Source organism: Bufo gargarizans, chromosome 3, assembly GCF_014858855.1.
Source record: "Bufo gargarizans isolate SCDJY-AF-19 chromosome 3, ASM1485885v1, whole genome shotgun sequence".
NCBI classification, from domain to species: domain Eukaryota; kingdom Metazoa; phylum Chordata; class Amphibia; order Anura; family Bufonidae; genus Bufo; species Bufo gargarizans.
This window is the reverse complement of record NC_058082.1, coordinates 203,108,618-203,122,678: the sequence shown is the minus strand read 5'-3', so window position 1 is coordinate 203,122,678 and position 14,061 is coordinate 203,108,618. Positions and strand designations below refer to the sequence as shown.

Genomic DNA, 14,061 nt, shown 5'->3' with positions numbered 1-14,061 from the left:
ACTGTATATATAATGTTTGTGGATTGAACGCATACACAAATGTGCCCAAAAGTAGCTAAATGTGTCCCAAATACAAATAATTCTCTGCTGCAATACTGTATATACGGTTGCGGCCTAAACGCACACACAGATGTGCCTAAAACTAGGTAAATTTGTCCCAAATAAAATGTATTCTCTGCTGGAATACTGTATATAACGTTTGTGGATTGAACGCACACACAGATATGCCCAAAAGTAGTTAAATGTGTCCCAAATACAAATAATTCTCTGCTACAATACTGTATATATGGTTGCGGCCTAAGCGCACACACAGATGTGCCTAAAACGAGTTAAATTTGTCCCAAATAAAATGCATTCTCTACTGGAATACTGTATATGATGTTTGTGGCTTGAACGCACACACAGATGTGCCTAAAAGTAGTTTAATGTGTCCCAAATACAATTAATTCTCTGCTGCAATACTGTATATACGGTTGTGGCCGAAACGCACACATATATGTGACCAAAACTAGTTAAATTTGTCCCAAATAAAATGCATTCTCTACTGGAATACTGTATATAATGTTTGTGGCTTGAACGCACACACAGATGTGCCTAAAAGTAGTTTAATGTGTCCCAAATACAATTAATTCTCTGCTGCAATACTGTATATACGGTTGTGGCCTAAACGCACACATATGTGACCAAAACTAGTTAAATTTGTCCCAAATAAAATGCATTCTCTACTGGAATACTGTATATGATGTTTACTGTATATGATGGTTAGAAGATCAAATTACCTCCCCCCTCCATTATGTTGCCATGTTTTGCCACCCAGTGGAAAAGGGACATCAGGATTGGTTTTGGTTCCTACTGGAGCTCTTTCCTTGATTCTTGTGACAGTTATACATCCACTTGTTTGAAGGTAATTCATCCATGTGGAGAGGAGGATTTTGTTCCTGGCTACCTTCGAACAAAGGGAATAGGTCCCTCACTCCAAGGGCCCTATCGCAGTTGCATTGTGAATGTGTATGCACTTGACATCAGCGAATGATTGCCTAGATCAGGGATGGCCAACCTGTGGCTCTCCAGCTCTTGCAAAACTACAACTCCCAGCATGCCCAGACAGCCTACAGCTATCAGCCTACAGCAGGGCATGGTGGGAATTGTAGTTTTACAACAGCTGGAGAGCCGCAGGTTGGCCAGCCCTGGTCTAGATGAACTATATGATGATCACCTTGCTCGTGACAAATGAGCAGCAAGAGACCCATATACTATTGCTTCACAGGGGACATCTTCTGTCTATCTCAATCACTGGACCAACTACTGCTGTCCATGTAGATCATTGGATTCTAAGATTGAAGTGTCCCATACCTATCACATGGTCTGCCTCTATTATACATAGGCTCTTCTTGATACCAGTGAAGTATTTACTAGAGGAATGAAATAAAAAATTGTACTGTGTAAACAAGACCTAAGAATCAAGCATCTTTATAACTATTTACACATTAATCCTTTTTATGTGCACTATTTCTCCCAAGCTACAATATCTTTGCTCCCAAAAACATTTAGTTCTGCTGTTACTTGTCACAGCAAGCAATAACATGAAGCATGACGATTACACAGTTTATATGAAGTTCCATTTCTTTTTTAACACTGCTCTAGGTTATGTTGTGTCTGTCTTATACTGATCTGGGTTAAACTGATACAAAAACCTTTTTTATACTGAATAATGAACAATGCAAATTATAAGATAAAAAATTATGAATTTTCATAAAAATATGATGTGCTGCACAGATCTGCAATGTAAACATACACACATTCATATGTGAGGCAGTAAAATGACACATACTACCAGCAGGGATTGTTGATATTCAGACTATATAGCACTGCATTTTGCTAATGTTGGTATTATGTATTTAATAGTTAATTCTATTGTAAAACTGTCACTGCAAATGTAAACGATTTTGCCCGGCGCTGGCATTTTGTTAGCTTTTATTGAGCTGTTTTTTCTAATCAATCTGTCACATGTTGGGAAGTTCTAATTAAGTTCATTCAGCACAGTGAGAAAACTGAATATTAAATATTACTGCTGCAGAAACTAGATTCTGTAGGAAATTACCAGGCTGAGCTATAAGTATTAAAGATATCAATGATTCTAATTTAAGGTTGTAAGTGACCTGGTGTGCCATAAATCATTGAAATGGTTCAGAAGTCGAAGAGATTAAATACAAGTCTTTGCTCAAAGATATATCCACATAGGAACTACTGGTATTTGATATGCTAATTGTGTGACACATAGTGGGGCAGATTTACTAAGACTATACGTATTTCATACGTTGGTCTTAGTATGAATTCTTCTGGAGTGTGTCGCATTAAATAAGAGGCACATGCCTCATAATAAATTTAGTGCATCCTCTGGTTGTCCGTGTGAAGACACACTTCCATTCAGTTCAGCCTGTTATCCTGTACATTGCAAGTGCCATAATTTCCATATTTTTTACTCTAACTGTCCGAGTGTACTTAAGTTCATTTGTGAATTTTGATGCATGCTGAGATGTCTTTTCTAAATCCAATTCCATGTTTTAGTTTTTAATATGGCTCATGAATTGTATAGTTCAGTCTTATAGTAAAATTAAACTACTGTATTTTTCGCTCCATAAGACGCATCCCCACCCCTCCCAAAGTGGGGGAAAATGTCCCTGCATTTTATGGGGTAAATAGTAATGAGCGCTTCCGTTATGGAAGAGCTCATTAGTACCGGAGAACCAGGAAGCGGTGAAGGTTCTGTACTCATCGCTTCCTGGTCCTTGGCTGTTGGCTGTGCAGTGGCTGCGCACAGCGTGAGGGCGCTCTATGACCTCCCACTGTGCGCGCCAGTTCACATTACAGCCGGCAGCAAGAGGAAGAAGATTGTGGGCGGAGAGGAGTGGCGGCGTCCAAGAGCAGGAGAGGTAAGTGGTTTATTCATTTTGTGATCTGAGGCTGGGGGCTGCTGAAAAATGGCTGGGGGCTGCTGAATAATGGCTGAGGGCTGCTGAATAATAGCTAGGGGGTGATTATATGACTGGGGGCTGATTACATATATGACTGGGGGCTAATTACATATGACTGGGGGCTGATTATATGACTGGGGGATGATAAAATATAGCTGGGGTCTGATAACATATGGCTGGGGGCTGATTACATATGGCTGGGGGCTGATTATATGGCTGGGGGTTGATCACATATGGCTGGGGGCTGATATGAGGCATGGAGGACTGATATGAGGCATGGGGGTCTCATCTGAGGTCTGATTGGGGATCATTCACATTGGGGTCTGAGCTGATGTCTTATTAACTTTGGAGATTTGATTGGGACTGTGAGCTGAGGTCTGATTAATATTGGGGGTCTGATTGCTGATCTGATCTGAGGACTAATAAAAATAATAATAATCTTATTGTCCTCCTCTAAAACCTTATGGGCCAGTGCGTCTTATAGGGCGAAAAGTATGGTAGATCACCATAACAAATATAAAACAACCTCATCCTCCAAACTGCTTTCTTCTCCAAATTCCCTAAATCTTTCAATCCTTCAAGCATTGTGAGTTCATGAGAACTGGTGGATGTATATCAGTGCCCCTTACGGACACCTTGGAAGCAGATAACACCACTATGCTATGTACCCCACTCACTGTAAATGGTTAAAGATTAAATTAGTTTCTGCTTTTCAGATCATATTAGATGTTGGATGACAACATGGAGCTATATAGGTGAGATTTATCAAAACTACAGTTTTTATTTTTAAAAAACCTCTGGAAAATAAAATAACATAAAATAATATATTCAATTACTATGGACAACTTCTACACTTCCCCTTTATACTAGTTTTGCACCATGTTTTCATGGATCCATTGTTCAGTTTTATATTTCCGTCGTGTTTCCGTTTCCATTCCGTTTCCATTCCGTAGTTCCGCAAAAAAATTCTGTATGGTTTCTGCATGCGATCCGTTGTTTGCGGATAGCAAACGGAAACATAACATTTTTAATCATTACTGTAATGTACAGTAATGTTTTGAAAAAGAAAACACATTTGCAAAGTGGGCATGGATCCGCAAAAAAAATAAAAAATACATACGGATGTGTTCCGTATGCATTCCATATTTTTTGCTGACCCATTGACTTGAATGGAGCCACTGAACGTTGTTTGTGGACAATAATAGGACAAGTTCAATCTTTTAGCGGATCAGATATATGAAAACGGAATGCATACTGAGTACTCTAAGTTTTTTTTTTTTCGGAACCATTTAAATGAATGGTTCCGCATACGGACCGCAAATGGAACCCGCAAAAACGGAATAAAAAAAGCTAGTGTGCAAGAGGCCCAAGTTATCCCCTAACTTTTGGATAGCCCCATATCCCCTGCAGGCCCCGGTTAAATGAGTGGCCAGATGAACATGCACTGTATTCAGCTATCTCCAGAATTCCCATATAAATGAAGGGAGTGGCCGCATGCATGCCCAACTGACTATTTTTTGAACAGTAGTGTGTATAAAAGCAGTCTAAAATCATTATCCTGATAAAACACAAAATTTGGTAAAAGTGATATTTCAACTGTAGGAAGGCACAAGGGACCGTCGTTGACAGAAGGTATGTGTCACCGAGGTTCCTGGCCTCGGTGGAGTAAGAGCTAATTCTCATGTGTCAGCAGCAGTTGCTGTTTGACACCTTGCTATTTAGTATAGCTGTAAAAGATGATCCAAGACAGCTCTGGATGGGTGACTACTCCCCACGTTCCAGGGCAGTGTCAGGTGGTGGTGATGATCTCTCTCTAACATTGGAGCTCTGGCAATCTCTGTGGGATCTAAGCCTTGTGCCAGGCTGGAGGCCTGAATCTGAGAGGACTGCTCTGTCCTGTGCTATGTTGACCGGGTGTGGATTAAGGCTGGGTTCACACCTGAGCGTTTTACAGCGCGTTCCTACGCGCTGTAAAACGCTCAACAAGGAGAAACCAATGATTCCCTATGGGAATGGTTCACACTTGGGCGTTTTACAGCGTGTACGATCGCGCTGTAAAACGCCCGACGCTCCAAAAAGTACATGAGCGACTTTTGGGGCGTTTGTGGCCATAGGACACTGTAGTGAATCACACAAACGCGCGTTTACTATTACAAAAACGCGCATAAAAATGCGCGTCAAAAACGCGCGTAAAACGCGCGTTTGCGCAACGCTCAAGTGTGAACCCAGCCTAATACCCAGGATAAACGCTAGGTTCACACCTGAGTGTTTGCGATGGAGCGCTCTGTATGCGCGATTGTACCAGCGTTTACAATCACGCATACAGAGACAAGCGAACGCCCATTGTCGCGCGTTCCCGAAAGTCTATGTACGGGAACGCGCAACTAAACGCCGCAAAGAACTCAAGAACTTTGAGCGTCGGGCGTTTTACAGCGCGATCGTACGCGCTGTAAAACGCCCAGGTGAGAACCATTCCCATAGGGAAGCATTGGTTTCTCCTTGTTGAGCGTTTTACAGCGCGTAGGAACGCACTGTTAAACGCTCAGGTGTGAACCCAGGGTAAAGGTGACTGTTTTTGCTGTATGAACTGTCTAGGTGTGAACGAACACCAAAACTGCAAATGGACGTACTGTTTTGTTGCCATAAGTGTGAATAAAACACTGCAATTTTTGAGTGATAAACTGGTCTTTGCCTCTATGCTGTGTCCACTTGTCCTGTCTACCAGAGCGAATCCACACACAACATATCAAATAATTTACTTCTAAGAGTAGTACAGTAATAAAAAAAAACAGACCCCACAATTAGGACATGCATGCGGCTCATTCTGAGTAAATGAATCAATAATTCAAAAGGACTTGTTAAAAATAATAGAAGTGATAAGTAACGCCGAATGTACACGGCCGTGTTTCACGGCCGCAAGCGGTCCGTGGAACCACGGGCTGGATTCCTGCTGAGAGCAGGAGAGCACGGCGTCATTGGTTGCTATGACGCCGTGCACTTCCTGCTGCTGGCGCAGTACAGTTATACACTGGTATAGATCATACCAGTGTATTACTGTACTGCGGCGGCAGCAGTAAGCGAACAGCGTCATAGCAACCAATGACGCCGTGCGCTCCTGCTCTCAGCAGGAATCCAGCCCGTGTTTCCACGGACCGCTCGCGGCCGTGAAACATGGCCGTGTGTATTCGGCCTTAAATTGGTGAAGTAATTAATTCTGTGGAATAGTAGGTGTCAATTTTGGTCCTTATTTAAGGAGGGTCGGAAGTGTTGCATATGTTGGTTATGGTGCATTTCCTTCTGAAATACTGGTGAAAATAGGTGGTTCTAACTTCTAGACATTTTTCTGATGAAGAACATAATTTTATTAAAAGTTTTGAAGAGGGAAAAACATATAGAGAAATGCATCAAATTATAGGTTGCTCAGCTAAAATAATCTCAAATGCCTTGAAGTGGCAACCACAATCTAAAATTGTTTTAAGGATAAAACAAATGCAAAAATGAGGCTCAGCCAATGATCACCTCCAGAAAGATAAAAAAAAGATATGAAGTTACCAGTAAGTACTGATATAATCAGAAGATTAGGTGAAGCCAATTTTCCAGCAAGAACTCCCTGTAAAGTCCCATTGTTGGAAAAAAAGACGTCATATGGGTAAAAATTTGCCAGAGATTCAAAGTTGATTCCTTCAATCACTTGTCTCTATAAGCATTAAAATGTATTGCCTATGTGTAGACAAGCCCTTTAACCTAAAGTTCCGCAAGACTTTGGTGAATTAATTCAGTATTCATTTCTGCATCTTTAAAAACATTTAAAATTAGGAATCTTTAGCCGGGTTTGGTAAAGATGGGGTTAATAAGGGGTTAATAAGTGACAGGGGGGTGGGGGTGTAGTGTAGTGGTGTTTGGTGCTACTTATAGAGCCGCCTGTGTCCTCTGGTGGTCGATCCAAGCAAAAGGGACCACCAGAGGACCAGGTAGCAGGTATATCAGACGCTGTTAAGGAAACAGCGTCTGATATACCTTTCAAGGGTTAAAAAAATAGCATCTACAGCCTGCCAGTGAATGATCGCCACTGGCAGGCTGTAGATGCACTCGTTTACCTCCCGATCCTGTGAACGCGCGCTCCTGTGAGTGCGCGTTCTCAGGAAATTTCGCGCCTCGCGAGATGACGCGCCGGCACGTCAAGGAGGAATGAATCGACCGCCTCTGGACTGCAATCTTGCGTTAGGCGGTCTGGAGGCGGTTAATGCTGTACAGACCGAATCGACTTTGCATCGATGAACCGAAACTAGATTCACTCCACGCTAATGGAGATGTTTCTCATACCATGGTGTTGGGCCTATATATTGCATATGAGGGATCAAGGATCAGTTTGAGTATATCAATATAGGAAATCATGTTGTTCTATGCTCCAGAAGAAATGCCCTTGAAATGTCGTGTTTCAACACCACAATGACCCAAAACACACCAGTAAGCAAACAACATTTTGGTGGAAAACAAAGAAGATTGAGATAATGATGTGGTCAGCCCAATGCCCTGAGCCAAGTCCCATGGAGAACTTGTGGGGTGACATAAAAAATGTGGTTTATGAGGCAAAATCCCCAAATTCTGAAGAACAGTGGAATGCAGTCCAATCGTCCTGTACTGGAATACTCGTTCATAGGTGCCAGAAGTTGGTTGACTGCATGCAACACAGATGTCAAACAGTTCTCAGAAACAATGGTCATGTCACCAAATATTAGTTCAGTAATTCAAAGTAATGTGAAATTTCAAACACTTTTGCAGATCATAAATTACATTTTTTAGTTTTTAACGAAAAATGCTGGAAATGCTACCAACATATTTGTAAAATCATTTACCACTACTTTGTGCTGTATGTTTTATATTTTTTACAGCAACCTCTTGTGAGGTCTGTACAGTGTATAAGGTTTGTTGGTTTAATCTAAAATCACCTTGGAGTTCAAGGACTGTTTTTAAGTGCATGAATACAAAATGATACCATACCAAGGGCAACTCTTGCTGCTGATGCATCATAGTTTATCCAAAATGATACCCAGGATAATATAGTAATCAGAATAGATGGCATATAGGTCTGAAGTATAAAGTACCCAATATTTCTTTTCAATTTGAAGCTCAGGGAGAGTCTGGGATAGGAGCCTGAAAAGAAAAAAATTAGACTTTAGTAACAGTGGTCTTCATTATGAAACACAAGAAATCCAAATCTGCTGTTTTTAAATGTTTTTTTAAAAGATGTCTGAAGTGTGCCGGGTTGAGACTACGAATTAGTTCTCTACACAGAATGCCTGTCATACCAAGTAATCTTCTAGCATTTTTCAAGTAAACAACACTTAGGAATATGATAAATGTGTGCATATGCTATTTCATTACAGTACTGCCATTGCCTTCTCCTAAGGAAATATTGCATTCCTCCGAAGGGATGCTACTTATTTAAAACATTTGCCCAGAGAAAAATGTGCACAGAGCATGACTAAAATCCACTAGTCAGCCTCGAAGCAACTTAAGGGTATTTTAACACGACACAGCAGTTCCATAAATACTATGGTTATATTTTAACAGACATCTGGCAATTTAAATTCAAAGCAATTTCAAAAGTTTGAAATTAATTGAAAGTAATGGAAACTTTCATTTGTTTACTACAAGATTTTATATGCAGGATAATAGGTAAAGGGATTGCATTCTATACCGTTGTGTTCTCCTAACATGTTCCAAAAATACATTTCCATGGGAAGACATAATAAAAGGTTTTTACTAATACTAGCTATGTGGTCAATGAGGTTTATCTCAGTTTTTTCTTCTTACAGACCATAGGAAGTCCTAAAACATATTATTAAAGGAATTGCCAAATCCTAGTCTCAAAAATGGCACACGATAGTCAATACCTATATGGGATGATTACCCACTATTTCTTTTCCACAAATCTTGCTCCTTGGCTGGTCTTAAGCTCATCTTCATTAGGGAACAGCTGTGGTCTGTGACTACAGTTTAGCTACACTGGTTACAGGATGTCTAAGGTAGTCTGAGGTTGAGACTACTGGTTTCTCCCTTCCCTTGCAGCTCTGCATCTCCACAGCTTTATGAACACAATTCTAGAACAGACACACTCAGTGATTACAAAACACAAATTAATAAGCCAGTGGTTAGCAAAAGATGACTATTATGTAACTATCACACCATTTTTTTTTTAAAGATGATTTTTACGATCATGTTGAGTCTGAAATTCTGCGCTATGTACAAAATTTATACTTAATAAAGCCTTATTCACAAGTGTTTTGGTCAGAGAATTCCATCAGTTACTGGGAGCCAAAACCAGGATTGGAGCCTACATAGGCATAAGTGATAATGGAAGGATCTGCACCCTTTCTGTGTTTAGAGCCGCACCTGGTTTGGGTTCAAAATCACTGATGGAAATCACTAGTGTTGAGCAAAGTTCTTAAAAATTCGAGTCCGCACTTCCAAAAATGTTACAAAAAAAATGTGTGGATTTTTTTTTTGTAAGTAGTGGGTGCAATGACTGGGACCGTTGATTGCGTTGCTCCCCGTCATTGTACCCCTCAGATGCCATGTTCATTGTTGACCGTTGCATCTGAAATTAATACTAAGGTATATATAAAAAAAATCATACTTACCTCATCTATTTGACTGCGAAGAGCCCATCACCACAATCTTGATTGAAGATCCAGCGCAAAATCTCATGTCATCATGTCGGCTAGCGTGGTGACATCATACGTCAACGCGCACAAGATTTTGCACGTGATCTTCAATCAAGATGGTAGGGGGCCGCCTCTTCGGGCTCAAACAGAAGAGGTAAGTAGAAATGTATTTATTTTTTTACCCCATTTCAGGGAAAATCTATTTGTTACTACAAAGCATTAGGAAATTCAGCTTCGCAGCAAATCTAATTTTCCCTGAAATTCGGATCGATATCCACTTTGGACTTAGATTCGATCAACACTAGAAATCACTGACCGAACACTGACTTGTGAATAAGGCATAGGGCTCAATGATCAATATATGAGAAGAGGCATGAAAACTGTCAATGTCCCTGATTCACCACCAGACAACAAAAGATTAAAAAGAGATTACTTTTTAAAAAAAATGTATAATTGCATATTAAAAATATTTTTATATTTTTTTCCTCAAATGGTAAAAATATGGGTTTCTTAAATGTAGTTTTCCAGGACTGGAAAACTATGGTTACTTTCAAAAACCGCATAGGTTCATGGGTTGTGTGTTTCACAGCTTCACGTCAATGGAGCTGAGCTGACACAACCATGAATAGATGTGCTGTTTTGGGAAGAAAGAACCCATTTTTTTCTATTCCTGTGTTCAAGCACACGGCTGTAGATTCTATCCACATCTGATCCACGTTTTTGTTGGATCGGCTGTGTACCCACTCATCTCAAATCCGCAAATCTGTTCTGGGTCCCAGCAAAAAAATAGAATATGTTCTACTCTTGTCTGTTTTGAGGACAAGGATAGGACATGTCTGCAAGAGTTTAAAAAAATGGCGGCATGCACTCAGCCGGTATCTGTGTTTTGAGACTCCGTGATTTGCAGACCTCGAAACAAGGCCATGTGCATGAGCCCTTAATTAGATATATGCAAAAAAAAGTCTCAGATAGGCAAACCAGCAAACCCCCACATAGCTCATCTCTAAACCTAATGAATCTTTGAAAAAACTGACAACATACTGATATAGAAGTAGCCTTTCTGTCAAATTCTGGAAAGAGAAGGCAAGTCTTTGAGCATGTACTTTGTCCTTGACAGAAAAATCAGTAGAATAACTGATGAACAATTATTGTTTAAGTGTAAAGTATGCTATAAGATGGGCTAGAAATTTTTTATAAACTATTTATTTTTTATTTCTTTGGGGGAGAGGGAGTGAGGAAAGCCTGTATTCAGTAGGGATGCCCTTTGGATTTTGATGGGTGAATACAAGGTTTCCTAATGACCTTAATTATAGGAGCGACCTCACTGAAAAAAACAGCAATATCAAACAACACCTGTCTCCTAGCAAGCTTGACCACCAAAAGTATACTTTTATGACCCATAATGTCATACGACTGAAAAAACAATAGTTTAGCATAGATGTTGTTCTCTGCACTAATATAATTTTGGCAAGTAACATTAAAGCATCAATATAACTAGACTGAGGGATTTTAAACAAAGATAAGTAAAAGATGTCCAAAAAAAGAAACTAGTAAGTACTTAAAGGGGTTTGTTCATCTCATTGATGGCATATTCTAGCGAATATGGGACCTGCTTTCATCTCCAGAACAGGGCCCCCCAAAGTGGAGAGCACACATTTCATGCGTAGCTTGCTCTTTATTCCTTGCTATGGGAGTTCCAAAAATAGGCAAGCCAGCGTTCATAGCAGTGAATAGTGAGCGCACTGTGCATGCATGCCACCTCTTCATTCACCTCTAGAGGACTTCTGGAAATAGCTGAGCCATCACTCACTTATTTTGGAAACTCCCATAGCAGCAAACGGAGAGTGGTCATGCTTGCACTGCTTGCTCTCCTTTACTTCAGGGGGCTCATTCTGGAGATTGGAGCAGATCCCAGAGGTGGGACCCACACCTATCCAACACTGACATCATATCCTAGTGATATGCCATCAATGTCTGAGATGTGAATTCTAGAGAAACTCAGCTTCCAGAAACTGAGTTGGGGAGGGCGGGTTGGTTGTCCTGTATGTTTTGAATGTCATGCAACTGAAAGGAATTTGGAACATGCTTTGTTTGCTGCTATCAGTCTCCTTCACCTTATTACCATTATGGGCAATGCTGATTGGTTGATGGTAACGAATACAAAGCTCCACACAATTTAACTTTCAGTTGGATGAGATAACTCACTAATTTAATCCTTTATTGAAATCTTAGATTCTGTTCACATTTTAATCGGAGCTTTCGTTAGGAGTTTCAGTTGGAAATTCCATCATATTTGAAGGGATAAAATAGATTAAAGGGTTGAAGTGATGAATAAATTATAAGTCAATGGATCCGCTGGACACTGCCGATGTCTGTCAAATGACAGATCCATGGCTCCAATAGTTTTGTTTTTCTGATCCTGCGACTGAGCAGAAATACTTACTTTTTATCATAAATTTGAATATAACCTAATCAATGTTACACCATAACACAAATTTATATATGACCATTTTGTGAAGAGACAAAAAGAATTAGATCTGGACATGGTGGTCTTGGTAAATAATGATTGAAAATAAACCTCAAAATAAAGTGCAGCATGACCTTATTCAGTATTTACTCCATGAATCTTCAGCAAAACTAAGATAGAATAGTGAAGGACCACATTTTATGTAGCAATTTCAGTATAACTATAGCTTTCTATGTATGGCTATAAAAGGTTAGCACTGCCGGCCTTAGCTAGCCATTGAAGCACATGATTAATTGCTATCTCTGAAAATTGTAAGATTCTATTTTCCCTCAGGTCATTATGATACAATAGTAATCCTTTCTCTCTTGCTCTGTTATGTAACCTAGAAACTCACATCATCTATTTGCCAGGTTCCACAGCAATCAACCATTTATCCTAAAAAGGAAACAATGCCCAAATAATAACTATTCTTCTTCTTGTTCTTCTTTGAGAGGTGATGCTATCTTTTTTTGCTTTTAAAATACATAAAAAAAAACTGGGAGAGCAGGGATATGCAAACAATGGCATATATATATACAGTACATCATTTTGACAGTATTTAGGCTTTTACTTAAAGGGGTTCTCCGGGAATTAATAAAATAAAATTACTTAAAATACTTCAATATTACTTTATTATATATATATATATATATATATATATATATTATATATATATGTATATATATATATTCCTGAATACCTTTCATTAGTTATAATGGCTCGTTTTCTCTAGGGGGCAATCATCAAGGAAAATAAAATGGCCCCCATCCTATTAGTATACACGAAACCTGTCCTGACACACAGCAGGATAAGTAAGGCTTCGTTCACACCAGCGTTCAGCCTTTCTGTTTTTACTGCTCCGTTATAAGAGCAGGAGAACGGAAAGGACGGATTGGGCACATTACTGAGCTGAACGGAGCCTACGGATCCCATAGACTATAATGGGGTCCGTTAGGTTTACGCTCAGAAGATGGTTTTGGAGTGGAGACAAAAGTAGTACATGCAGGACTTTTGTCTCCGCTCCAAAACCATCTTCTGAGCGTAAACCTAACGGACCCCATTATAGTCTATGGGATCCGTAGGCTCCGTTCGGCTCAGTTATGTGCCCAATCTGTCCTTTCCGTTCTCCTGCTCTTATAACGGAGCAGGAGAATGGAAAGGCTGAACGCTGATGTGAACGAAGCCTTACTTCACACCACTGAGGTAAAGAGCAGCCTCATCCTCCTCTCTAGAGCATTATGATCCTAAATACAGATGATAAGATCTTCAGCTCAATCTCTGTAGGAATGGAGTTCATGTGGTGACAGCTGAAGTAAAGAGAGAAGGGACTTTGTGTGTGGCTAATGAGCAACAGCAACATTTGTATGTAGTTGGTTACATTATGACAGTCTGCCCCATCCATCCTCTCTGTACTTCATGTCTCCTCACGAACTCCATTCCTACAGAGATTCAGCTGAAGATCTTATCAGCTGTATTCAGGATCATAATCCCTGACAAGTAGGAGAGGAGGATGAGGCAGCTCTTTAGCTCAGTGTTGTGAAATTGTCCTGCTGTGTGATTAGGACAGGTTTTGTGTGTACTAATAGGATGGGGGCCATTTTATTTTCCTTGTTAGTTGCTCCCTAGACAAAATAAACCATTATAACTAAAGAAAGGTATTTGGTATTTTCAGTGATTTTGTTGATTGCTGTGGAACTTGGCAAATAGATGATGTGAGTTTCTAGGTTACATAACAGAGCAAGAGAGAGAAAGGATTGCTATTGTATAGTAATAAGGAATATATTTAGAATAAAGTAATATTTAAGTATTTTCAGTGATTTTATTTTAAGAATTTCTCAAGAACCCCTTTAATAGCGTTAAAACAGTTTATTAAGGAGTGCTCAAGTTATTTGACAGGATACCGTATTTTTCG

General features: G+C 39.8%; 1 protein-coding gene across 2 annotated transcripts in view; it reads right to left on the bottom strand.

The window, feature by feature from the left end:
* The window catches only part of GABRB3 (gamma-aminobutyric acid type A receptor subunit beta3), a 309,205-nt gene that overhangs the window by 34,540 nt on the left and 260,604 nt on the right, over nt 1–14,061 (bottom strand). For both annotated transcript variants that reach the window (XM_044286240.1, XM_044286241.1), the window contains exon 7: nt 7,977–8,129. In XM_044286240.1, the coding sequence (XP_044142175.1) occupies nt 7,977–8,129 (153 nt within the window). The remainder of the gene's footprint in view (nt 1–7,976; nt 8,130–14,061) is intronic.